A 27,945-nucleotide genomic window follows, 5' to 3' on the forward strand; every position below is an offset into this window, starting at 1 on the left:
ATATCAGGAAGTTTGAACATTTTATTTCTATTCAAGCACATTCAACTACACAATATCACCAACATGAACACAACAAAATGCCTTTCTTAATCATGTATAATATTTCCCTTGGCCAGCATAGGAAACATATCCAGAAATATGTAGTTTTCTCTGCACTCTATCTTAAAGATTTTTTTCCAGACTCAGATCACAATAGACAACAATAAACTATATAAATTACATTTGGTAGGAAAAATAAATATAAATTATTTTCAGTGTACACTAATAAATATTTCTGCCCTGCCACTATAAGTTGGTCAAGGTGACAGTTTTCCTTTTTCATGATAATATCCAGCGCAATTTGAGTTTCTCTTGCATAAGGCCATTAACCAAAAATGTAATCAATATTAAGAGTCAAAAACATGACATTGGCATTTATATTCAATGTAATGCAGTTAAAAAAATCAAGTAGTTGTTGTTATTTGTGAACTAAGCAAATATTTCCCATTATAAAACTACATTTTTAATGCACTAATCTCTAATAACAATCTTTGTCTTATACACATCAGCGTGACGCGAGATGCAAACGGAGAGCGAATCTAAGAGCTTCCTTCGACTGAGCGTTTCCTGGCGAACATGTGATTCAGGTCCCTGTTGTGCAGGTTGGGCTGGACCTTGAACACGGGAAAAGAGCGGAAGCCGGTGTAGCCCTTCACCCCAGAAGGCCCGGCGGCAGCAGGTTCGGATGGACAGGGCTTGTCCTGAAGCAGCTTGAAAAGTGTCTCCATGTCAGGACCCAGTCTCGACACTAGCCTGGCTCGCACCCCCTCCACGGTGTCTTCCTCGCACTGCATTAAGCTCTCTAGAAGCGTGCTGTAGTACCTGCCACACAAAAGTATGAGGGATTAGTGTGTAGCCTACAGTCGAGTGAACTCATTTTACAAAATAACAGTTTGTCTCAAATGTAAAAAAGAAACACAAGTATTGCTCTTTAACAGTGACCATGTGAATAAAGCTCCAAAAGATAGCCAAGCCCTCCTGAAAAAAAAATGTTATTATTGCAGTTTACCTTACAGTGTACAGTATATTGTACACTGTACACTGTAAAAAAATAAATTATCAATAATAAGTTATGACAACATACATTTTTACATTGCTTTAATTAATCAAAATAAGTTAAATACGATTCGACTAATTTTTAAGTTAGTTAGTAATGTGATTTAAGTTGAAGTGACTTAAATATCCAAGTTGATCGATCTATCTATCTATCTATCTATCTATCTATCTATCTATCTATCTATCTATCTATCTATCTATCTATCTATCTATCTATCTATCTATCTATCTATCTATCTATCTATCATGGAATTTTTTCCAAAAAAACACTTTTTGTTTAATCAATGACAAAACACCATACAAGTGAAAAACATGAGAGTGAGTAAATGATCATATTTCACTCAGATAGATTCATTTTTGCGTGTACTAAAATTCCATCACACTGAATTGAATAATCATTATGTAAAAAAAAAAAAGATATATATATATATATATATATATATATATATATATATATATATATATATATATATATATATATATATATATATATATATATATTATTAAAATTTGTAAGAATTGAAAGTGAAGAAGTGAAACGCTAGGGCTAAATCTTGAAAAAAGTTAGATTGCTGTTGTAGTTGCGTGTAGGCTACTATCCCTTTAAGTCCAGTGGACCAATCACTAACTCCAAACAAGTCACGCACTATATAGCCTACCTGTTTGGGAAGTGGGTGGGCACCTGGACCACGTCACCAAAGGCCTCAGGGTTGGAACGGGCCACTTCGCAGATGTCAAGATTCTTATAGCATTCCTCCTGCACTTCAGCAATCATCTTCTGGAAGGTGGAACAGTGTTTGATGGTCTGGAAGACCTTAGAGGTGATACCGTTGGCGATGCACTTGATGCTCTCTTTCACAAACGTCTTACCCTGGGGGAGGAAAAATCGAAAATAACTTTTCTGCGCAGTTTTAATCCGAGGAGTGAATGCTTCTGATGACTGATGTTTTTTTACCTCTGTATTGAACACATTAGCTGTGCGGTAGAAGACGTTACAGATCTCGTGCATGCCGTCAGTGTCGCAGGTCGAGTTCTCCAGACACGCGAAGGTGTCGCAGCCCACCTGCAGAGAGCCCTTCAGGCAGCGGGCCACCTCAGCTGGAGGAGGAAGGACAAATAAAGCAGTGTAAAACTACACCTTTTTACTATAGAGATAGTCCTAAAGGTTTTATATTTCGTGCTCAAAGGTAAAACCCAGCAAACATATCGTTTGCCTAACGTTAGTGTTTGGTTCCCCAAACGGGAACCAAACACTAACGTTCTATGAACGTCCTTTTTTCTTCTTCTTTTTTTTTTGCAACCATACAATAATGTTCCCAGAACCTAACATTGCAGGGAGACTATTTTTAAGTAACCTAGAATGGTTATTTTGCAACCATAAAATAACATTCCTAGAAAAATAAATTATAATGTTTGGGTAATGTTAACGCTAGAATTATGTTCTACAAACCAAAAACTAACATTCTATTTCCTTTAAGAAAAACGAAAGTTTTTCCAAAAATGTTTAGCTGCGAGTTGTTCTGGAATTGAGCCTACAACCTTCAGTCTGTAACCACTAAGGATTTTTGAACATTTGCTTATTTATACTCCTAACTAAAACAAAGTGACCATTCAATAAAGAAAATAATACTTACAAGGGCTGTTGGCTGAGAATCGTGCTCGTCTTGGTTGTGCAGGTTCTTGATCTGTTCCAAACGCTAATGCAACCAAAACGAGGAGCAAAAGAAATCCGCTTTTCAGAAGCATGTCTGCAGCTAGAACCAAACACAAGGGATCAAAACGAGACGTTTGCTGATTCTGTGGGTTGGTGTTGCAGGTTGATGACTGCCTCAGCTTTATACAGATCCTTAGCTGAGCTTGACGACTCCTAACTCTCCACCTTCGCCAATCAGAACGCAGGATCCGAAAGCTCAAACTTTCCATCTCTTCGTAAATATTCATGTGCGGATATTAATGCAGACACACCTGCTGTGATTTTATCTCCATTTAGATTGTTAAATCCCTGCTACAACTTATTTTGTCTGGGTGTCATCTATGATGGAAATCAAAAGCGTTCATCATTGACAAAAAATGTTTTTAATGGAATGTTGCAGTATATATCATTTGTGATTTATCAGCTTTTTGAGTGCCCTCAAAAGCTGAGGAATCTCTTTTTTTTTTTTAAATGTTTATTAATATGCCTTCAAAATCTTTACTCAAAAGAACTTGCCCTCTGTCTTATCTTACAGCAACATCTCTATTTTTCTCTGATGACATGTTTACTGGCATGAGGGCGGGACAACCTGTCACTCACACAAGATCGGCCAATAGGAAACCAAAAAAATGCAACAGCGTTCAATCAATTCCTGATGGACAAAATCAAGATCTGCCCTACAATTTTACTTGTTTGAGAAACTTTCATTCAGATGTAAATCACAATAGTTAAATTTTGCAAAAATTATAAAATTATAAATTATTTCTTCCAAATGTCTTGAATTGAGAAATCAACTTTCCCTTGAGCTTTTGATATATAAAAGTTAATCGTCATATAAGAATATCCTGTAAGTGTCAGAGCTGAAAACTTTTCTTTGACTAAGAAGGAAGTTTTTATTGACATCAGGCGCAGCAAACGACCGATCTCAGAATGTTCCAAGCCTTGCCGTCAGAGTGTGGTGAAACACCGCCATAACCATTGATTTATAAAATGTTATTCCTTAACCTAAGAAGACGAACGCCTGATTCTGTAGCACCGCCCCACCGATTTGTGCATGGCATGTTATAGATAAATAACATAGGCTTACGTGGAGCTAAACCGGATTGAACTTCTAAGCAATAAACAAACATGCTGCATACGCTTCATTTTATTTTTAATGAATATCCAGCTCACATGGGGAAGACATTGTGCGTTGATGGATTTGTTTTTAAACAAGAGACTGGATTTGCAGACAGGATGAGATTACATGAATGAATGAAGCAATTCACTAATGTGTAGCCTGACGTGGTCATACTCAATTCTAGTCAGAATATGAGTCTGAAACTGCTCCATTGATCCATAACTGTTCCATTATCTGGCTGTGATTATGGGGCGTGTTTCAACCGAAACAGAAAAGACCTCAATTGGACAGACCTACAACCAATCAGAGCAATGAAGCAACGCATTGTCAAATGTCAACATAGTTCAACTGAACTGTGTTGCCAAGTCCACGTTTTTCCCCCCGCGGGTTGTTTTCTATGTCCGCGGGTTGGAGCGACTATTATGTGATATATAGACCCATGAGTGCGAATTTTAGCATGCAACTATGCCAAAATAACACACATTTTACCCCCCCAAATGCCATTTTCCCCCCAGAGAACCCCCCCGAGAATATATTGTTTAGGGCTAGTAGTTGGCGGGTTTTGTTGTAAAAACTTACAACAAAAAGTTTTTAGGCAACCCTGTCTGCACGCGCGCTGGAATCAGGCTGGAATACACAATCTTTGCCAGTGTTGTAAAAAAATAATAATTTAATGATACACAGAGTACTTACCCAACATGATCATCATTTTTGAGAGAAATTGTGAAGGTGAATGCAGATATAAACAAGCTCTCCATTTAGGATTCGAAAAAATATAATCCAAGCTCCTTTGATGACGTGCATGATTACGTTACTGTTAATCATCTGTCCGTCATCGTCTAAAGCACGCCCTGATGATCTCATTGGTCCGAACATTTTCTGTTCGGGGATAATTACTCCTCTATGGAGCAAGGCCAGACCGAACTGCTCGACCTAAACATTTTGTGGGCGGGGCTAAGTTCGGCTGGCATCCAGGCTAACTAATGTGAGTAATTTAAAAAAAAATTATGTGATAGTATTGCCTTATTACAGATTGTTTGATATCTATTTATTATGTGAACATGTAACTGAACATAACTTAGCACACTGTCACAGGCTGCGATTCCTTTATTTGAGGTGTTGATGGTTCATTGTGCTGCGATTCGTGATCAGACACAGACATGGGGGCCAGGGCTCACTTGTTCTCCAGGCAACGGGCTATCTTAAATAGTGAAATAACATTCCCTTCTCGATGTTTGTTGTTCACTCTCTTGACTTGATATTTGAAGGAAAAATACAATCAAAAGTTTTGATCATGCTGATTTGTCTGTCTCTGCAGTGAGGCGTGTGCGTGTGTATTAGTAATGTACAGTTCACAGTTATATCCACCGATCGGGTGGGCCAAGTAATAAAAAATAACATTCAAATTAATTGCAGGTGGATGAGAGAAAAATAATTTAGTTTGCTAGATAATGACATTTTGCGAGTTCTGTGGGCGAATCATTCCGGTTTTCCCACACGCTTTCGAAAAAATTCCTCACGGGGGAGACGGAGGTCATTATAATATGCAAAGCTTATCCAATCATAGCAGTGGGCATTTACTTACAAGACTTTAGTGCGGCATGCCCATAAAAACCAAGCGTTCCATGAGAGAGTCTCAAAACCAGGGTAAATAATAGCCTATTACTTATTCATTATGATGTTTTAGAATGTAAAAACCACGCAAACGACATAAGTTGACCTCATACAACAATATAAATGAAAAAAAGCCAGTTCATGATCCCTTTAAAGTTGCATGTTGGCGTATCTAAATCATTAAACAGCAACTATCAAAAAAAAAAAACTACCCTTGTTTTGATCCTAAAAGATCTTCCAACATTCTCATCTGGATCTTGTTGATTTACCCTGTTCTACAATATAGAATATAAATGATATTCCCAGTCAGGCAAGTCACACTCAATGGCTTATTTGTAGAAAACAACTCTATGGAATATGTTTGGTTTGGATTTCATGTCACTGTTATTTAGTTAATGCACATCTCTTTTATTTGATGCTCTTGGCTGTAGTTCTGAAAGTGGGTTCAGGTGGTTTCTCGACATCTGGCACAGGTAATTGAGCTAAAAGTAAGAGCGTCATCAAAACAGACATATGTAGCTTGTCAGAACTTGTCATGTGGTTGACTAAACGTCGGTTCCCACCGGATCTGAAGGAGAAGCGTGGGGAAGTGTCTAATCAGGGGATCTTGCAAAGGCTTTAGGAAAGTGATGTGTTTTCCATGATGAATTTCATTAGCCTAAAGAAATTTCCTCTCCTAAAGGGTTAATTACTGATAATGATCAAAGCACTCACTGGTTTTCGTAGAGGGGGGGCTGGAGATGCAGCTATTTTGGTTTTATTACCTTTGTTCACACAGATGAAACCTGTTTGTTACTGCTGAAGTAGGGCAGGAAACTCACACCCACATCTTTACTGAATAACATGAATAAAACACTGCATTAAATTTTCCTATAGTCAATCATTTCTCCTTCATATGACACTGAATTCATAAATGTCAATTTTTCACACAAACACAAAAAAAAAACCTGAATCTAATTGTGCCGTCATTAATTTTCAGCAGGTAAGTTGAAGTAAACACATGTAAATGTTTAGAGCACAATTTTGACCTGCATTAGAATTCATCATTCAATATATCTTTTTCTTTCTTTTTTTTCTTTCAACAAATGAGGAAGAATCTTCATCTAAGAATTTAGCTCCAAAAGTCTCAGATGATATTGAAATGTTGGCTCGTTTTCACCATTGTAAACCTGGAAATAAGCAGAAAGTTCAAGGATTTTAAAGAGTAGACTATGGAACATAATTTACATTAAGGAAATGAGTGACATTGAACATGTGAACTTCTTCCATAAAAGTACAAGAATCTTTGTTGGATGGATCATCATAATCAGATGTTGTCATCAAAACCAAAGGCATAACAGGCTACTACAAATAAGAACCGTAAAAAATTAAAAATACAAATTCTTATAGAATATTATATTACAAATGCTAATGTTATATACAAATCTTGTACCAAACAATATACATAAAAAAAATTGTATTATTTAATTGTATAAATTGAAGTAATTCTTTAATCAAACCAAAGCAACAAATGCACCGTTTTCATTAGTTGAAATGTTAATTCTTGATATTTGTAAATGTATTTCAACATGTTGGGTATTTCTGATATAAATAAAATGAGAGAAATTTATATAATGGCTTCTAGTAACACATTCAAGATCAGACATTTTGCATTAAAAAGTAAACATTCTTACTTGTAACCTTTCTATATAACCACATAATTATTGATATAAAACTTAAGTTATGTTAAATTGTTTTATCAACAATTGAATGTGAACGGCTGCCTATGGTGACATTTATAAAAATAAAAAATAAAATAAAAAAAAAAGCTATTATAGGGATTTAAAAAAAATGTTAGGCTACTAGTTGAATTCGTATAAATGCAAGCGATGACTTAAGTCATATCAACAATACATTTATTGTTGATAGCAATAATAGTGGACGTGTAACTAATGATACCAAAAATGTCTAATTGCTACTTGTAGAAATCTAATTCCTGATATCAAGAATTTTTATTAGTGAAAATTGAATTCGAATGAATAAAAGTAGGCTAAAAACGGTTTGCCATGCACTGCAGGTTTATTAACATCCGTCAGTCTCATTATTAACGATAGTTTGCAGTGAGTGTGCAAATAGAAGCAGCGCACTTTTGAAGATGGTAGGAAAATGCAGATATTTTAAGATACCTCAAAAGATCGCTTCAGGTTGGTAGTTATGAAGCTTGAGGTAATTATAATGTGTGCACTGTAATTATTATGTGTTGTTGTTGTTGTTGTTGTTGTCGTCTTTACGACTCTTTATTTTCAGCCACTACATTCTCATACAGCGTTTGTGTAGTGCGTCAGATGGCGCTGCCTACATGCGGAAGAGAAACCAAGGAACACCGGGAATGTCACGAATCAGAAGCCTACTGTCGTCGCGCTTTTCTGCTCATTCACACGGTGTATTTTATTAAAAAGGAGCTCAAGAATTAGGGCTTGGACCGGTAACATAGGTTAGCTTGGGTCTATTTGCGGTAAACTACGGTGACATAGTTCTGTATCTTCTGCGTCTCCGCCGGTAAAATGAAGTGTATGCCCGGTTCGTTTCAGGTGCACGGCGCATCCAACGGGCATTTTATCATCTTCATCTCTAAGATTGCAAACTACTGCCAACCCGATGCATCCCTTCAGTTCACTTCGGTAAGGCGAGTGTGTAGGCTACATTAATTGCTCTCTTGAGCAGGACATACGATACGGACATGAGTTGTATTACATAAGTTCAGTGTTAAGGCTGTGTCTCAACATACTGAGCTGCTGCCTACCTAGACAGCATATTAATCAGCATCGTAGTATTTGTGCAGCTGATTCTGAGGGCGTCTAATTATGCTGAATACTTTTGGAATAATTTTGATTGGTTAATTGTCAGCGCCTAAAACGGCATAAAATAATTTGTTGTAAAATGATCACTTTTATATCCATAAATTGGATATTTGCCGTTGTTCATAACAACACACCAGCCAGTTTTATCCTCTTATAACTTTCGAGAGATGTCTAGAAAAAAAACATTGAAGACATTGTTGCCTCTGCAGTTAATTTCCAATCCCGTAAATATATGATTTCGGGACTCCAACGCCCCCAAAACTAGCCTAGAAATCTAGACCCACCCTAGCAGCAGCTAATCTGCAGTGAGTGCACTTCTGAGCTGTAAAAACCAAACTGGGCAGGCTAATCACATCGTGTATAGAGTCGGTGGCGGGGCTTAACATTATGACGGCCGAGTTGCGCTTCCATGCAACTAGTAAACACAGAATCTGGTGAACGGCTGTTTTTCGATTCGGCTTTGTCCGCGACTCTGGAAGACTTGGAGTTAAGCTTTTCTTTGAGAAAAGAACAAAGAACGGCACTGAAGTCATTCTTAAAAAGGGAAGATGTGTTCTGAGTTTTGTCGACCGGATGCGGCGAAAGTTTAATCTGTCAACTAGCTCTGCTTCACGTTGCTCTGGTTGGTTGTAGCGCTATCCTATCGTGTGCAGAGGGAGTTTGAAAGACAACCGTTTATCCCGCCCCTCGGATTGAGCCCTGTCAATGGTGAGTTTCCAGACCAAACATCTTGATGTGGGTCTGGCTTGTCAGGCTACCCAAAATAACACCATCACACGTACAAATTCAGTGAAGAATGCAGCCGCCCGATGAAGAAAATAACATTGGTCTACTTTTGATTAGCCAGTGGGCTACTTTTCTTGCGTACCAAAAAAGGTAACTTTTTCTATGTGGATTGCGGCGTAATAGTTAGTCTATTAAAGGGTTAGTTCACCCAAAAATGAATGTCAATTGATGTCATTAATGACTCCCCCTAATGTTGTTCCACACCCGTAAGATCTCCGTTCATCTTCCGAACACAGTTTAAGATATTTCATATTTTACATTTATGCTTTTGGCAGACGCTTTTATCCAAAGCAACTTACATTGCATTCAAGCTACACATGTTTTACATTATCGTAAGTTGTAAGTTCTTGCTTTCCTTGGGAATCGAACCCATGACTTTGGCGTTGCTAGCGCCATGCTCTACTGGTTGAGCTACAGGAAAGCCGTATTTTAGTCCCAGAGCATATGCAGTCTATACACACTTTACTGTTCATGTCCAGAAAGGGAATAAAACCTCATCAAAGTAGTCCATATGTGACATCAGTTAGTTCATTAGAATCTCTTGAAGCATCAAAAATTCATTTTGGTCCAAAAATAACAAAAACTACGACTTTATTCAGCATCAGTCTTCCGCGTTTGTTTTCAAACCTCAAATAAAGATTCAAACGGCCATGAATCAGTGAATCGATCAGTGATTCGGATCACCAATGTCCCGTGATTTTAGCAGTTTGGATCGCGTGCCAAACTGCTGAAATCACATTGGCGATCCGAATCATTGATCGATTCACTGATTCATGGCCGTTTGAATCTTTATTTGAGGAACATGGAAGAGAAGACAATGCTGAATAAAGTCGTAGTTTTTGATATTTTTGGACCAAAATGTATTTTTGATGCTTCAAGAGATTCTAATGAACTAACTGATGTCACATATGGACTACTTTGATGATGTTTTTATTCCCTTTCTGGACATGGAAAATAAAGTGTGCATAGACTGCATATGCTATGTGACTAAAATATAAAATATCTTAAACTGTGTCCCGAAGATGAACGGAGGTCTTACGGGTGTGGAACGACATTAGGGTGAGTCATAAATGAAATCAATTTCATTTTTGGGTGAACTAACCCTTTAATATTTGTTGCCAAAAATGTACTGGGCTATTTTTCTTAAAGATCCCCTGTGCTGAAAATCAAGTTTTTAAAATGTGTCTGTAGTGTTTTTAATATACTTTAAGACAAACCATGTACAAATTCATCCGTCATCGCCATAGCTGAGTATTTACTACTTAAAACTGCAGTTTACCAAAGAGATGCTTTATTAGATCCATATACTAGAACATACTCATATCTTTCTATGGCAGAAGTAGCAAGAGTAGTAGCCTATGCTAGTATGCAGTTCCAAATTCCGCCAGAGTTTAAAAAAATGCCATTTGAATGTTTGTCCACTTTGGATGGAGATAAAAGGCAGATGGATTGTGTGGCGGCTATGAGAGTTATTTCTCCAATGACGCCCAGGACACAGTTGATTCCCTGACTGCTCAAACATAAATTCCCGTAAGCTTTCTTGGTTTCTTTTGTCGGCATCTTTGCGTTTTTTTGTGTGCTGCGTAACACGAAAATTAACCTCATCGTTTCTCGAGGAAGCTCAAACGTGCTGCGTAACAAAAGAATTAACCTCATTGGTTCTTGCTAAAGCTCAAATGTGCTGTATAACACAATAATGAACCTCATTGGTTCTTGTGGAAACCCCAATGTGCTGCATAACACGAGAATTAACCTCATTGGTTATTGCTGAAGCGCAAACATGCTACGTTAAATGAGAATGAGCCTCATTGGTTCTTGAGGAAGCTCAAACGTGCTGCAGAATATCAGGATGAACCTCATTGGTTCTTGCTTAGGTTCAAACGTTCGGCGTTACATGAGAATTAACCTCATTGGTTCTTGCAGAAGCTCAAACGTGCTGCGTAACATGAGAATGAACCTCATTGGTTCTCGAAGAAGCTCAAACGTTCTGCGTTACAAGAGAATGAACCTCATTGGTTATTGCTGAAGCTCAAATGTGCTGTGTAACATGAGAATGTTACACATTCTCAGTCACGTAAATCATTCTCAGTCACGTAAATTAAACATGCTTGAGCTTTAGTTTACCACAACTGATGTAAAGTTGATAAAAGTTTTTATGTGAATAAAAGCCTAAATTCAATCTGTTCATCATATAAAGCGATTGTGTTTCTTCAGAAAATTTTGGACTAAACCCTTCAATTCAAATGGATTAGTTTTATGATCTCTTTATGAACTTTTTGAAGACACCTCGCAAAACACTTTTAAACATGGCGGTTGAAATAAAATGCTGCGTGAGCTAAACCAATCAGCATGTTCAGCGCCCAAGTCCCACTCCCGAAAGTTCCAGAACTTTGAAAAAGTACCACCTCGCGAGCAGGGCCGTTTTGAGGGGGAAATATTTACCTGGAACTTCATTTAGACCCTGGTTGCTGCAGTCGGAACACACAGAGAGTACCACCTCAAAGTTCCTAGTCAGGGCCGGCTCTAGCTCTTTGGTTGCCCTAGGCGAGATGGAGTTTTGTGCCCCCCAACCCACTCACTTTTATCGTCTAATTCAGCACGTCTGTTTACCTACTCATAACAGAGAAACACTTATTATTAAACACGTTAGACGGTTTATTTCCACTTTTCTAATATTTTCTCAATTTTTATTGAAAGTAAATGCCTTTCCGATCTGATATGTGATGGGAAAAGGTAATAGAGTGAGTGTGGCAAAAGGCGGATTCGAACCTCTGATCGATTCGCATCAAAACCTGATGACATGCGTCTTACCCCTACACTATAGCCACCATAGAGAATTTGGTGATTTCCGTAATTTTGTCTGGCCCAATCAATCGTTTAGTAAACAACAGTATATTTGTTTTTAATAATATGGCATCTAACCTTACTCTAGTAAAAAAAAACAGAGAGGACCCACTTTTTATTTGCTTCCGACGCCCATGTAGAGAGCATTTGTACTTTTCAACTAGCATGCATATGATACGTTATCCACATTTATAATGTACTGGACTTTTGATATTTAAATTACATCCATGTAGGTTATTGTTAGCCTGGATGGCAGCCGAATTTAGCCCCGCCCACAACATTTTTAGGTCGGGCAGTTCGGTCTGGCCTTGCTCCATAGAGGAGTAATTATCCCCGAACAGAAACTGTTCGGACCAATGAGATCATCAGGGCGGACTTTAGACGATGACGGACAGATGATCAACAGTAACGTAATCATGCACGTCATCAAAGGGACTTGGGTTATATTTTTTCGAATCCTAAACGGAGAGCTATCTGCATTCACCTTCACAATTTCTCTCAGAAATGATGATCATGTTGGGTAAGTACTCTGTGTATCATTAAATTCTTTTATTTTCTTACAACACCGGCAAAGATCGTGTATTCCAGCCTGATTTCAGCGCGCGTGCACACAGGGTTGCCAAGTTTTTACAACAAAACCCGCCAAATGCTAGCCTTAAACAATAGCTTCTCGGGGGGTTCTCCGGGGGGAAAATGGCATTTGGGGGGTAAAATGTGTGTTATTTTGGCATGGTTGCCTGCTAAAATTCGCACTCATGGGTCTATATATCACATAATAGTCGCTGCAACCCACGGACATAGAAAACAACCCGTGGGGAAAAATCGCGGACTTGGCAACACAGTTCAGTTGAACTATGTTGACATTTGACAATGTCGCTTCGCTGCTCTGATTGGTTGTAGGTCTGTCCAATTGATGTCTTTCCTGGTTCGGTTGAAACACGCCCCATAATCACAGCCCAATGGAGCAGTTTCAGACTCATTCTGATTAGAATTGAGTATGACCACGTCAGGCTAGGTTATTGCAGATTATTGTCAGTGAAGTTATGTTTGTAATGCGTAGAAAACTAGCAAGCGATAGGTTAGTGACAATATAATAAAATTAATATTAGTTGATAATATTGATAATACTAAGTAAATTCATTTTGTTCGACAACTTATTGGCTGAGATAAGAAGACTAACCTCTATGCTGGACTTTCTTTTGATCTTCTTCCTTTCTCTTTTTCTGTCCCTGTTCACCCACAGGTTTAGTTTAGACGCCTCATTTTTGATGAACATGCAAGGGATGAGCACTTGCCTGACCTAATGCCTTAACCAATAATCAATAATCACCATCAATTCAATCGAATAATTAGGTTGATAAGTAATTAAACGTGTGGCTGAGGGGCAAAATGTTGTATTTTGTTTGTTCCGATTCTATGCTTAATGGATAGTAATGGGCGGCACTAGAGCGCGCTCGCGCCCCCAACACAATTGTCGCCCTAGGCAGCCCTCAAGCTCACCTATAGCAAACGCCGGCCCTGTTGCTAGTTTCTGGGGAAAGTTCCTGTGGTGGAAACGCGGCTAAAGTGGTAGTTGTGTAGCTGTCAGTGGAGGGACAGAAAGCTCTCAGAGGAAACCTCTTAAATTTGTCATTTTTTTCATAGTATTTTTAAGTTTTATGAGTGTAAATTTTGTCTTTATCCATTGCATTTAGGTCCCAATTTACAGATACTGACATGGACTATGAGAGGCCTAACGTCGAGACCATTAAGTGTGTGGTGGTGGGGGACAATGCTGTGGGCAAAACGCGTCTGATCTGTGCCCGAGCATGTAACACCACTCTTACAAAATACCAGCTTCTCGCCACGCATGTGCCCACTGTCTGGGCCATTGACCAGTACAGAGTCTGTCAAGAGGTCTGGGCTTTTATCTTTCCACTCACGACACTTCAAAAGCGTAAGATAAGTATTATTACTCATAAATCCAATTCTTGTGCCTGGTTTTGAAGGTTCTGGAGCGCTCTAGAGATATAGTGGATGATGTCAGTGTGTCGCTTCGATTATGGGACACTTTCGGAGACCACCACAAAGACCGCCGCTTTGCTTACGGCAGGTGTGTTTGTGGACCTTTTTTGTGGAAATAAAACAAGCTGACATATTCTTTTTGAGGATGTCTTAAATTTTGTTTCGTGTTTGGACCCCAGGTCAGACGTGGTGGTACTGTGCTTCTCCATCGCCAACCCCAATTCTCTCTTTCATGTGAAGACCATGTGGTACCCAGAGATCAAGCACTTTTGCCCTCGTGCCCCAGTCATCCTGGTGGGCTGCCAGTTAGACCTGCGGTACGCTGACCTGGAGGCTGTTAATAGGGCACGGAGGCCTCTTGCCAGGTGAGTTGTTGTTCAAAACGTACAATCTGTGATTTTAAAGAAACCTTGAAATCGGAATTTGAGTTTCATGCTAATTATACTTATAAAAAATGTTTTGTTTAATAAAATATCTAGTGTTAAAGGGTTACTTCACCGCTTTTTCATATTAAACTATGTTATTCCCTTAACTAAAACGAGTTGATACATCCCTCTCTCGTCTCAGTGCGTGCACTTAATCTCTCTGACGCGCGGTGACGATCTGATAGCATTTAGTTTAGCCCACTAAGCCCAGTTCATTCACTATGGTACCAAACAGAGATCAAGTTAGAAGTGACCAAACACCTCCATCTTTTCCCTATTTAAATACAGTTACACGAATAGTTGAACGATCAAGTATGATAACATAAAATAAAACGTGGTACTTCTCTAATCGGATTAAAAAGGAGAACTATAATGTAATGCGGATTAGCACTTCTGAGAGTACTTCGGCTCGGCGCAGTTAAAAGTCCCGGCCGAAACATCTTTCCTCACATCTCCCCCTCACTTTCTCATTTCTGTCAATAGGGAGATGTGAGGGAAGATGTTTCGGCCGGGACTTTTAACTGCGCCGAGCCGAAGTACTCTCAGAAGTGCTAATCCGCCATACATTATAGTTCTCCTTTTTAATCCGATTAGAAACGCGCCACTTTTTATTTTGTCACCATACTTGATCGTTCAACTATTCGTGTAACTGTATTTAAATAGGGGAAACGTGGAGGGGTTTGGTATTTCTAACTTGATCTCTGTTTGGTTCCATAGTGAATGAACTGGGCTTAGTGGGCTAAGCTAAATGCTATCAGATCGTCACCGCGCGTCAGAGAGATTAAGAGCACGCACTGAGACGAGAGAGGTATGTATCAACTCGTTTAAATTAAGGGAATAACATAGTTTAATATGAAAAGGCAGTGAAGTATCCCTTTAAAATCTATATGTTACCATTTATAAGTTTGAGGTTTGTAAGATTTTTTATTTCTCTTCTGCTCACTAAAGCTGCATTTATTTGATTAAAAATGTTTATATTGTGAAGTATTATTAAAACTTAAAACTTAAAGTTTTCTGTTTTAAAATGGAAGCCATGAATCTTTGATGGGTAGAAAATTCAAAGTTACAGCATTTACTTGAAAATGGCATATTTTGAAACAAAAGCTTTACTGTCACTTTTGGTCAATTTAATGCATTATTGCTGAATAAAAGTTTTCATTTCTTTTAAAAATATCTGCGGAAAAGTAATAAGAAATACAAATGAACATCTATATTTCAAATACCACATGCTTCTCTAACTTATAAAACAGATTTTGTCATCTATATTATGAATGTAAAAATTACCAATTATTATATATGTCTTTATATGATAAATAGCACTTGCTTCTCTAAATTATGAGTATAAAAATACTGATGAGTATAAATGAGTCTATACTAGATGAGTCTTTATATTAATGTGACCTGCTTCTGATTAGCAATCACAAGAAACAAGTCTTGGTCCATCTGTGTGTCTTTGGCTAGTTTAATTGGCTAAATTGAGCTTCATGTATTAAGGGTGTTTTTAATTATTGCAAGAACCGTACAAATATGTAACATTCACATTAAAGATATTGAAGTACATCCTTTTCGCTGACATTTCTCTATCAACCAACTTTACAGACCCATCAAAGCAAATGAGATTCTTCCTCCTGAGAAGGGTCGCGAGGTGGCCAAAGAACTGGGCGTGCCGTACTACGAGACCAGCATCGTGGCACAGTTTGGAGTGAAGGACGTGTTTGACAATGCCATTCGCGCTGCTCTCATCTCACGGCGCCACCTGCAGTTCTGGAAGTCTCACTTGAGGGACGTCAAACAGCCCCTTTTGCAGGCGCCTTTCCTGCCTCCAAAGCCTCCTCCACCCGTTATAGTCATCCCGCCGCCTCCCTCCACCACTGAGGAGCACCCGGCCCGGCTGCTGGAAGAACCGTTGTGTGCTGATGTGGTTCTGATCCTCCAAGAGCACCAGCGAGTCTTCGCTCATAAGGTCTACCTCGCCACGGCCTCTTCGAAATTCTACGACCTTTTTCTCCAGGATGTGAAGGCAGAGGCTGACGGCAAGCAACCTCCCGGACGGGAGCCCCCTACACGGGCGGCCAGCTTTGACATGTGTGAGAGCAGCGATGAAGAAAACAGGGTCAACCTCAGGGCCTGCATCAGTGACGGGACCCTGATCGGCGCAGACTCAGAGGGCGGCCGTGGGGTGCGGCTTCTGTCGTCTTTGGGTCGGGCTTTCATCAGCATCAGGAGAGAAACGGTCCAGGACCCCGTCACATTCATCTCCCGTCCGATGACGGTGGTGCACATGGACCCTTCGGTGTTGCTCGGGCCGTTTCGCGTGGTCATGCGTTACCTATACACTGGACAGTTGGATGAGCACGAGAAGGACCTGATGCACATAGCCCACATCGCTGAGCTGCTTGAAGTATTCGACTTGCGCATGATGGTCGCCAACATCCTCAATGATGAAGCCTTCATGAACCAGGAGATCACAAAGGCTTTCCATGTGCGACGGACCAATCGGGTGAAGGAATGCCTGGCTAAAGGAACTTTCTCAGGTCAAAGTTGTTTATTTTATAATTTAGGGACAGAATTTAATTGTGAAATTTGTATGATTTATTATTTAGTTTATTAAAATAAACTATTGTAACATTTGACTGTAAAGTAGTGATGGGCACTTTCGAAACACTGCTTCGTGAAACTTCGAAACCTTTGCAAATAATTTGTTTCAAACTAGTGTGTTCAGACTGCCAAAGTTACACGATTTTTGTAAATTCATTACGTCATTACCGTTTCAGAATTTCAATGGTTCGTCGCTAGTGTCTATATGGTTACCTGATCTCGGATAATTTTTATAAGTTTTACAGCGGCCATTTTTGAAACGCTTCTCTGGCAGCTATTAAAGCCTCATCAAGATTTAATAACAGTTTCCACCAGCGCAAACCCTCTTTTGGCATAAAAAAAACTACTGTCAGGTTTACTAAAGTTATTTTTGCAGCTCACCTTATTTTTATATGCATTTGTAAGAGTTTCCCTTGCAGAAAATGTATGGGAGGAGAGGATTTACAGCACTTCAATATTTCCAACTTTTATGTTACAGCCTTATTCCAAGATTGATTAAATTCATAATTTTTTCCCTAAATTCTACAAACAATACCCCATAATGACAACGCGAAAAGTTTGTTTGAAGTCTGAAACTTAACACCGTATTTAAGTATTCACAGCCTTTGTCATGACGCTCAAAATTGAGCTCAGGTGCATCTTGTTTCCACTGATCATCCGTGAGATGTTTCTACAACCTGATTGGAGTCCACCTGTGGTAAATTCAGTTGACTGGACATGATTTGGAAAGGCACACACCTGTCTATATAAGGTCCCACAGTTAACAGTGCATATCAGAGCACAAACCAAGCCATGAAGTCCAAGGAATTGTCTGTAGACCTCCGAGACAGGATTGTATCAAGGCACAGATTTGAGGAAGGGTACAGAAACATTTCTACAGCATTGAAAGTCCCAATGAGAACAGTGTCCTCCATCATCCGTAAATGGAAGTTTGGAACCACCAGGACCTAAATCTGGCCTGCCTAGCCAAACTGAGTCATCGGGAAGAAGGGTCTTAGTCAGGGAGGTGACCAAGAACCCTATGGTCACTCTGACAGAGCTCCAGCATTTCTCTGTGGAGAGAGAAGAACCTTCCAGAAGAACAACCATCTCTGTAGTCACTCCACCAATCAGGCCTGTATGGTAGAGTGGCCAGACGGCACATAACAGCCCACCTAAGAGTTTGCCAAAAGGCACCTCAAAGTCTCTCAGATAATGGGAAACAAAATACTCAGGTGTGATGTAACAATATTGAACACTTTGGACCTGAATGGCAAGCATCGTGTCTGGAGGAAACCAGGAACGCTCATCACCTGGCCAATACCATCTCTACAGTGAAGCATGGTGGTGGCGGCGGCATCATGCTGTGGGGATGTTTGCAGTGGGAGACTATTCATGATCGAGGGAAATAGGAATGCAGCAATGTACAGAAACATCCTTGATGAAAACCTGCTCCAGAGCGTTCTGGGCCTCAGACTGGGGGCGACGATATATCTTCCAACAGGTCAACGACCCACAGCCAAGATAACAAAGATGTGGCTGCGGGACAACTCTGTGAATGTCCCTGAGAATGTCCCAGATTTGAACCTGATTGAACATCTCTGAAGAGATCTGAAAATGTCTATGTACTGACCAGGCCTGAAGTATCCCTCTCAGAAACTGAAGCTTTCGCGCCTCGATCGCCCCCCGGTGACCGGTCCCAGTATAGCCGCCCCTCTGTGTTTTCTAATGGATGCGAGCCAAACTAAACAATAAAATTACACCTCAAATATTTTTTCCCCAAAGTTAGTTTATGTCATTAAAGGCTGTTATCATCACGATGATTTCATTTTAAGTGTTTGTTTTTAAAATGAGTTTCGTTTTACTTAGTTATCTGATAAAAACGGGGTGCGTGACGTCATGATTGACAGCTGAGATCGACGGCTTCTCTGAGTGAAGTTGTCACTGAGGCACTAACAGACTTTTTTTGGGATTTTTGGTAGCAGATTGGAGCTTTAGCTTTAATTTCTACATTTCCAGAACTGTTTATTTCACACCAACATAATTAATTGTTCTGCATCTGCGAGAGTGTGGGCGGGCTTTTGATATCGCAGCAGTACTTCCTGCTCTACTTCCTGCTCTCTACTGCGCAACTCCGGTCCCGAAATCGCTACTGCGCAGACTCTGTCCCAAGATGTCAGCGCCGTGCAGGCCACCTGAAAGCTTCAACTATGGCAAGCAGAAACGGATGATGTCGAGTCGTCCATATTTTTTTACGGTCTATGGTACTGACGTTTTCCCTGGCCCCAATCCAACTTAATGGAGTTTGAGAGGTCTTGCAAAAAAGAATGGGAGAAACTGCTCCAAAATAGGTGTGTCAAGTTTGTAGCATCTTACTCAAAAAACCTTAGCTGTAACTGGTGCAAAATGTGCTTCAACAAAGTATTGAGCAAAGTATGTAAATACGTATGTAAATGGGATTTTATTGATTTGTTTTTTAAAATAAATGTGCAAAGATTTTAAACAAACTTCTTTCACGTTGGAATTATGGGGTATTGTTTGTAGAACTGAGGAAAAAAATTATGAATTTAATACATTTTGGAATAAGGCTGTGTACCATAGCAAAATATGGAAAAAGTTAAGCGCTGTGAATACACTGGTTTTGTAACAGATGATTCTACGCATGTTTGGGCTGAGTTCTCGTTGGGTTCATGCCATTTTGTGTCCTATTGTAAGATCCTAATGCTGTCTGTTTTTGCTGCATTAAAGATTTCTTTCTTTATATCTCAGATGTGGTGTTTAAACTAGATGATGGTTCCGTTCAGGCCCATAAACCCCTGCTCATCTCTAGCTGCGATTGGATGGCAGCCATGTTTGGTGGGCCTTTTGTTGAGAGCTGTACTGAAGAGGTTAGTCCTGCATTTTATAGAAGTGACCAATTCATGTGCAACCTTTATAAACACCACTGTGGAAAAGAGATAAATCACCTAGGAAATTTTACGTTTTGTCAACTTTTCTATACAGTATTGTTCAAAATAATAGCAGTACAATGTGACTAACCAGAATAATCAAGGTTTTTCGTATATTTTTTATTGCTACGTGGCAAACAAGTTACCAGTAGGTTCAGTAGATTCTCAGAAAACAAATGAGACCCAGCATTCATGATATGCACGCTCTTAAGGCTGTGCAATTGGGCAATTAGTTGAATTAGTTGAAAGGGGTGTGTTTAAAAAAATAGCAGTGTGGCATTCAATCACTGAGGTCATCAATTTTGTGAAGAAACAGGTGTGAATCAGGTGGTCCCTATTTAAGGATGAAGCCAACACTTGTTGAACATGCATTTGAAAGCTGAGGAAAATGGGTCGTTCAAGACATTGTTCAGAAGAACAGCGTACTTTGATTAAAAAGTTGATTAGAGCGGGGAAAACCTATAAAGAGGTGCAAAAAATGATAGGCTGTTCAGCTAAAATGATCTCCAATGCCTTAAAATGGAGAGCAAAACCAGAGAGACGTGGAAGAAAACGGAAGACAACCATCAAAATGGATAGAAGAATAACCAGAATGGCAAAGGCTCAGCCAATGATCACCTCCAGGATGATCAAAGACAGTCTGGAGTTACCTGTAAGTACTGTGACAGTTAGAAGACGTCTGTGTGAAGCTAATCTATTTTCAAGAATCCCCCGCAAAGTCCCTCTGTTAAAAAAAGGCATGTGCAGAAGAGGTTACAATTTGCCAAAGAACACATCAACTGGCCTATAGAGAAATGGAGGAACATTTTGTGGACTGATGAGAGTAAAATTGTTCTTTTTGGGTCCAAGGGCCACAGGCAGTTTGTGAGACGACCCCCAAACTCTGAATTCAAGCCACAGTACACAGTGAAGACAGTGAAGCATGGAGGTGCAAGCATCATGATATGGGCATGTTTCTCCTACTATGGTGTTGGGCCTATTTATCGCATAGCAGGGATCATGGATCAGTTTGCATATGTTAAAATACTTGAAGAGGTCATGTTGCCCTATGCTGAAGAGGACATGCCCTTTAAACGGTTGTTTCAACAAGACAATGACCCAAAACACACTAGTAAACGGGCAAAGTCTTGGTTCCAAACCAACAAAATTAATGTTATGGAGTGGCCAGCCCAATCTTCAGACCTTAATCCAATTGAGAACTTGTGGGGTGATATCAAAAATGCTGTTTCTGAAGCAAAACCAAGAAATGTGAATGAATTGTGGAATGTTGTTAAAGAATCATGGAGTGGAATAACAGCTGAGAGGTGCCACAAGTTGGTTGACTCCATGCCACACAGATGTCAAGCAGTTTTAAAAAACTGTGGTCATACAACTAAATATTAGTTTAGTGATTCACAGGATTGCTAAATCCCAGAAAAAAAAAATGTTTGTACAAAATAGTTTTGAGTTTGTACAGTCAAAGGTAGACACTGCTATTTTTTTGAACACACCCCTTTCAACTAATTGCCCAATTGCACAGCCTTAAGAGCGTGCATATCATGAATGCTGGGACTCGTTTGTTTTCTGACAATCTACTGAACCTACTGGTAACTTGTTTGCCACGTAGCAATAAAAAATATACTAAAAACCTTGATTATTCTGGTTAGTCACATTGTACTGCTATTATTTTGAACAATACTGTATGTCCTCTGAGAGAAGTAAAAAATACAAATTTTGTAGTAACAGTGTTGCATTGATATTCGTATAGAAGTTAATATTATCTTCAGAGACATGTTGCGGTTTCACAGGTGTTGTTCCCAAACACGACCCGCAGTAGTATGCAGGCGGTCCTGGAGTATCTCTACACGGGACGCTTCTGCTCCAGACCTGACCTGGACACCATGGAGCTCATTATCTTGGCCAATCGCCTGTGCTTGCCTCATCTGGTCGCCCTCACAGGTCTGATGATTGATAATCATGTCAGTATTAGTACTAGACATTAAAAGCTAACAAGGATTATAGTTTATATCTATATGTAACATTTATTTATATCTGTAGTTTGTCTATTTAAGTAGTTTCATCTGTTCTAAACAATAAAACATTGTCTTTTAAAAGTTTTGGATCTAAGATTTTATTAATGTTTCTGGAAAAGCCTCTTCTGCTCACCAAGGTTGCATTTATTTCAGTATCATTGCAAAGTATTAATGCACTTTAAAATGTAATTTTTTTCCTGTGATCAAAGCTGAATTTTCAGCATTACTCCATTCCTCAGTGTCACATGATCCTTCAGAAATCACGCTAAAATCCTCAATAAAGATTTCTTAGTATTATCAGTGCGGAAAGCAATTGCGCTGCTTGTATTTTGGCTGATTTTTTTCAGGATTCTTTGATTTAATAAAAAGTTCATATGATAAACATTGTTTGAAATATAAATATTTTGTAACATTATAATTGACTCAACTGTCACTTTGTTTAATTAAATGCATACTTGATTAATGATCAAAGTTTTGAACAGTAGTGTAAATGTTATATGTTAGTAGTGTAAATGTATGTGTAAATATTGTTAAATCCAATATTCACTATTAAAGCTGCTGTCCGTAACTTTTTTTGTGTTCAAGATTTACAAAAATTATATAATGAGAATGTACAACATGAATCCATTTTCCAAACCGTGTTTTTGTCTTACCCTGAACACTGAAAGTATTTATAGTGGGACTATTTCAGGCCAGACGGGTAGGTACCGCTGCGGAGGAGCACAGTTCCTGCGTGAGCCGCCATAGACATAAACAGAGAGAAGTAGCTCCAGCTGCAATGTTCTTCCGCAAGATGCATGCAGTTCTGTTTATTAACCACTAGAGTGCAAAAAGTTATGGACTGCAGCTTTAACTAGTTGCTTATTAACATAGATATTACTAGGAAATTGGCTGTTTATTAGTACTTATAAAACAAATATTAATGCCTTATTCTGCATGACCGTCTGGAAACTCACCATTGACAGGGCTCAATCCGAGGGGCGGGATAAACGGTTGTCTTTCAAACTCCCTCTGCACGTGATTAGGTAGCGCTACAACCAACCAGAGCAATGAAGGTGAAACAGAGCTCGTTGATAGATTAAACATTCACCGTATCCGGTCGGCAAAACTCCGAACACATCTTCCCTTTTTAAGAATGACTTCAGTGCTGTTCTTTGTTCTTTTCTCAGAGAAAAGCTTAACTCCAGGTCTTCCAGAGTCGCGGTCAAAGCTGATTCAAAAGACCGCCGCCGTTCGCCAGTTTCTGTGTTTACTAAAAGCACGCAAACGCAACTCGGCCGTCGTCATTATGGCCCCGCCCAACGACTCTATACGCAATGTGATTGGCCCGGCAAGAGTTAGGCGAATACAGCTCAGAAGGGTATTGAGAGTTGCTAGATGACACTCGCAGGCAGATTAGATTTGCTGCCGCTAGGGTGCGTCTAGATTTCTAGGCTACATGACCAAACCTTAACAACTAATTTGGAGTTTATTGAGGCAAAAGTCGTAGTTAATACGACTACGGGGGGAATCATACAGATTTGGAGCAACAGAATTAACATTTCTGGGTGAACTAATTGCTTAATTGTGTTTTTCTGCAGAGCTCCATACTGTGACTCTTCTGAAGGAGTCTGCCACCATGGGCACGGACATTGACGGAGATGTGCTGGTATATCTGGAGATGGCTCAGGTAAAGTGCATAGGTTATTTAAGTAAAGTTTTCAAGTACGCATTTCCTTTATTGATTAACCGAGCTGTTGTGAAGCAAGAGCTGAGACTCGGTCGTACTTTACTCTCAACAAATCTAAACCGCCTGTGATTTATGTTACAAGTAAACTAAGAAAGAATCTTGAAAGCTGCATGAATGAGGAAATAATGGGTTTCCTGTAAACATTGCAGTAACCCGTGTCCTGCTCTGGGATTTGATGTGAAGTCAGACACATTATTGCTGCATTCCTTTGAATGTGCATGTGGTTCTTCTGTCATGCCTGACTGGTCGGCTGAGTCACTTGATTTACTAAAGACTCCTAAGAACGCAAAACATTTCTTCACTTTTGTGACTCTCCGTAATTGTAAAATTTGTTCCTGTATTTGACTCTACAACTAAACAGTATGATTTATAAAATACATTCAACAGAGCTTGAGTTCCATGGTAAACTCTTCCTGGAACTCCCCCTAATGTCATTACAAACTCTTCCGTGGAACACAAAATGGAGATATTTAGCATATTGTTCAAAGGATCCGAAGAAACGGCATGAAAAAATGTAAAGACAAGTTATATTTCAAGTCTTTTGAAGTCATTTGATAGCTCTTTCAAATCCCATTAGAGCTTTTTGGCACTAGATATTTGGTAATGATAAAAAAACATGCTTTAATTCAGTGATTTAATTCAGACTGCCAAACTGCTGAAATCACATGACACTGGCGATCCGAATCATGGATCAATACCCTGATTCATAACCGTTTTAATCTTTATTTGAGGTTTGAAAACAAACGTGGAAGAGAAGATAATGCTGAATAAAGTCTTAGTTTTTGCTATTTTTGGACCAAAATGTATTTTTGATGCTTCAAGAGATTCTAATTAACATATGGACTACTTTGATGATGTTTTTATTCCCTTTCTGGACATGGAAAGTGTAGTGTGCATAGACTTGGATACACTCTCAGACTAAATATAAAATATCTTAAACTGTGTTCTGAAGATGAATGAAGGTCTTACGGGTGTGGAACAGAATTAGGGTGAGTCATTAATGACATGTTTGGCTTTGGAGAATTTTTGGGACACTTGCCTTTACATGCACATTAACTGTAATGATATCCCATTCTTATTCCGTAGGGTTTAATATTAGGTTGGTCCACCCTTTGAAGCTATAACAGCTTCAACTCTTCTGGAAAGGCTTTCCACATGGTTTAGGAGTGTGTTTATGGGAATTTTTTATCATTCTTCTAGAAGCACATTTGTGAGGTCAGGCACTGATGTTGGACAAGAAGGCCTGGCTCTCAGTCTCTGCTTTTCTTTTTTTATCTCAAACGTGTTCTATCGGGTTGAGGAAGGCCAGTCAAGTTCCTCCTCACCAAATTCGCTCATCCGTGTCTTTATGGACCTTGCTTTGTGCACTGGTGCGCAGTCATGTTGGATTAGGAAGGGGCCATCTCCAAACTGTTCCCACAAAGTTGGGAGCATTAAATTGTCCTAAATGTCTTAGTATGCTGAAGCATTAAGAGTTCCTTTCACTGGAACTAAGGGGCCAAGCCCAACCCCTGAAAAACAACCCCACACTATAATCCCCCCTCTGCCAAACTTTACACGTGGCACAATGCAGTCAGGCATGTACCATTCTCCTGGCAACCGCCAAACCCAGACTCGTCCATCTGATTTCCAGACAGAGAAGCATGATTGGTCACTACATAGAACACATCTCCACTGCTCTAGAGTCCAGTGCCGTGGTGTTTTACACCACTGCATTCAACGCTTTGCATTGCACTTGATGTAAGGCTTGGATGCAGCTGCTAAGCAATGCAAACTATTTAATGAAGCTCTCTACGCACTTTTCTTGAGCTAATCTTAAGGCCACACTAATTTTGGAGGTCTGTAGCTATTGCCAATTAGCGACTTCTGCCCACTGTGCACCTCAGCATGCGCTGACCCCGCTCTGTGATTTTTACATGGCCTACCACTTTGTGACTGAGATGCTGTTGTTCTCAATTGCTTCCACTTTGTTATAATACCACTAACATTCGACCGTGGAATATTAAGTAATGAGGAAATTTCAAGAAATAACTTAAATATTTTATAAATCATACTGTTCAAGTTACATGTTTTAATGTGATTTCAGTTCCACTGTGCCTACCAGCTCACCGATTGGTGCCTTCACCACATCTGCACCAACTACAACAGCGTGTGTCGCAAATTTCCAAGGGACATGAGGACCAAATCAGCAGGTAATGCATGAAAAGGGTTTGTTTTAACCTGTCCAGAATTCAGATTTAAAAAAATATTTTGTTTTGGATGCATTTTCAGAGAACCAAGAATACTTTGAGAAGCACCGCTGGCCTCCAGTCTGGTACCTGAAGGAGGACGACCACTACCAGAGAGCACGGAAGGAGCGGGAAAAGGAGGACTACCTGTTGCAGAAGCGACAGAGCAAGTGTAAATGGGTGCTGTGGAATCTTCCACCCTCCCCTTCGAACCCCTCTTCATCTTCCTCATCGTCCTCATCCTCAGGCTCCTCTCCCATCATCTGAAGAGACGAGGGGGAAACCTTTAAAATGGAGAAACTATTAGGTGGAGCGAACATGTCCACCAGTCGCATCTTCTTTGAGTCTGGCTTTTTCCACAGGGTTGAAATTACAGCTGGTTTCAGATCAAAATCTCATCAACCGTGCTTTGAAGTTCTTGGTGCTTGGTGTCCTGTACAGGCATCATGTAGGGCATGGCCACCAAACAGGTCTAAATGTAAATTGTTTACCAAATGTGACTCTAGTCGTTCTGCTTGTGTGTAAAACATCTAGGCATCTCATCAATGAGGAGACCTTTAGTGTATTTTAGGGATGTAGATCAGTGGTTCTCAACTGATTTTGCGTCACAACTCAGATTTTACATTGGACATCAAATGGCAATTCAACATTGTGCCAAAATTGTTCATCATACAAATGCATACAACACTGTGTGGTTGACCATTGTTTAGCCCTTTTTATAATAATATTTACATACTTTCATAATGTTTCATAGTACATTTTGAATTAGCTTCTTATTTTTAACACTTTACAATAAGATTCCATTTGTTAACATAAGTTGCATACATAACTACATTAGTCAACATGACCTAACCATGAAAAATACTTCTATAGTATGTATCAATCTTAGTTAATTAACTAATACATTATTAAAAATCAAAAGTTGTATCTTTATTATTTAATGGACCTAAGTGAACTAACAATAAACAACTGAATTTTTTTTAACTAATGTCAACAAAGATTAATAATAATGTTAGTTAATATATTTACTAATGGGACTTTATTGTGAACTGTTTATTTATATATATAAAACACTTATTAAGATTTCAAATATTTTGTTCTTCTAACCGCACTTAGCTGTTAGAACTACTGATCTAAAACAATTTCACCTCAAAGCAGAATTGTGGGAACATTGAACAGTCACCCAAAGAACAAAACTTAATCTGTTTGTACAAATTGCAGTACTTTTTAGCCAATAATAATATTAAAACATTTTTTGCATTGTACCTACAATGACACTGTGATTCATCCCCTGAATCATATCACATATATATTCTCCTGATTATAACAGGCATGACAGTCAGGTGATCACTAGGCTCTAGTGCTTAAATTATAGCGGAAAATGTGAGTTTGCCACGTAATTGTGCCTAGTCCAGTTGTTCTGAGACGTCATGGCGAGATTCTGCTGGCAGAGTCTTCCTGTGCGAGTTCCTCACTAGACGGTCATCGAGCTTATATTTTTCACTACAGCGTAGTTTGGATATTGAATTGAGTGGCAAAACATTTAAACGTTTATTTAAGTCAGACGTTTTCTTAAATTTCATGTGAATAAAGGGATAGTTCACCCCAAAGTGAACATTTGATCAATGTTTACTCATCTTGTTCTAAACCTGTACAACTTTTAATTCCGTGGAGGAAATTCAAAAATATGCCTTTTGTTTTCCTCAGAATCCCAGGTTTGGAGAACTCATGAGGGCGTGTGAATGACAGAATGTTTCTGAGAGCACGATCCCTTTAACTGTCTTGTGTGAGCTCTAGGTCTTGTGGTAATCCTGTTTCATGTCTTAACTGTCTTTGAGATGTACTTTAGTCTGATACTGAATACATAATATCACACAATCAATGGTGGTTCTGTAAAACTAAACTGTATCGAAAGAAAATGTGTGTCTATATTTAAATTATAATGGCAAAAATTATTTGTTTTGCTTAATAAATTTTTGATTTAAAACTCTTATGTTATCTATCTATCTATCTATCTATCTATCTATCTA

General features: G+C 39.2%; 2 protein-coding genes across 7 annotated transcripts; one reads left to right on the forward strand and one right to left on the reverse strand.

The window, feature by feature from the left end:
• Nucleotides 1–578: 578 nt before the first annotated feature.
• On the reverse strand, nucleotides 579–2,104 carry stc1l (stanniocalcin 1, like). Its single transcript, XM_067433301.1, has 3 exons — nucleotides 2,051–2,104; nucleotides 1,755–1,966; nucleotides 579–861 (listed from the first exon to the last, which is right to left on the reverse strand). Exons 1-3 carry the CDS (start codon nucleotides 2,102–2,104, stop codon nucleotides 579–581), a joined length of 549 nt encoding a protein of 182 aa, XP_067289402.1.
• rhobtb2b (Rho related BTB domain containing 2b) lies at nucleotides 1,778–27,846 on the forward strand. 6 transcript variants are annotated; one of them, XM_067433489.1, is made up of 11 exons: nucleotides 1,778–1,916; nucleotides 2,071–2,221; nucleotides 13,687–13,888; nucleotides 13,981–14,084; nucleotides 14,176–14,361; nucleotides 16,021–16,955; nucleotides 19,768–19,886; nucleotides 21,734–21,884; nucleotides 23,539–23,627; nucleotides 25,774–25,879; nucleotides 25,959–27,846. In XM_067433489.1, exons 2-11 carry the CDS (start codon nucleotides 2,103–2,105, stop codon nucleotides 26,180–26,182), a joined length of 2,235 nt encoding a protein of 744 aa, XP_067289590.1. In that variant the 5' UTR covers nucleotides 1,778–1,916; nucleotides 2,071–2,102; the 3' UTR covers nucleotides 26,183–27,846. The 6 variants fall into 6 exon arrangements, with proteins under 6 accessions (XP_067289590.1, XP_067289595.1, XP_067289591.1 ...); XM_067433494.1 differs by lacking the exon at nucleotides 2,071–2,221 and having other exon boundaries at nucleotides 1,783–1,916; nucleotides 25,959–27,844; XM_067433490.1 differs by lacking the exon at nucleotides 1,778–1,916 and having other exon boundaries at nucleotides 1,954–2,221.
• Nucleotides 27,847–27,945: the final 99 nt, after the last annotated feature.

Source organism: Pseudorasbora parva, chromosome 23, assembly GCF_024679245.1.
Source record: "Pseudorasbora parva isolate DD20220531a chromosome 23, ASM2467924v1, whole genome shotgun sequence".
In the NCBI taxonomy this organism is placed as follows: domain Eukaryota; kingdom Metazoa; phylum Chordata; class Actinopteri; order Cypriniformes; family Gobionidae; genus Pseudorasbora; species Pseudorasbora parva.

Excerpts from the sequence above, each read along its gene's own strand:
- rhobtb2b (XM_067433489.1), top strand. The coding sequence starts at position 2,103 with ATGCCGTCAGTGTCGCAGGTCGAGTTCTCCAGACACGCGAAGGTGTCG. Across the intron at positions 14,085-14,175 it reads CGCCGCTTTGCTTACGGCAG|GTCAGACGTGGTGGTACTGT; the intron begins GTGTGTTTGTGG and ends TTTGGACCCCAG. Across the intron at positions 21,885-23,538 it reads TCATCTGGTCGCCCTCACAG|AGCTCCATACTGTGACTCTT; the intron begins GTCTGATGATTG and ends GTTTTTCTGCAG.
- stc1l (XM_067433301.1), bottom strand. The coding sequence starts at position 2,104 with ATGCACGAGATCTGTAACGTCTTCTACCGCACAGCTAATGTGTTCAAT. Across the intron at positions 1,967-2,050 it reads CTAATGTGTTCAATACAGAG|GGTAAGACGTTTGTGAAAGA; the intron begins GTAAAAAAACAT and ends TTCCTCCCCCAG. Across the intron at positions 862-1,754 it reads CCCACCCACTTCCCAAACAG|GTACTACAGCACGCTTCTAG; the intron begins GTAGGCTATATA and ends TTTGTGTGGCAG.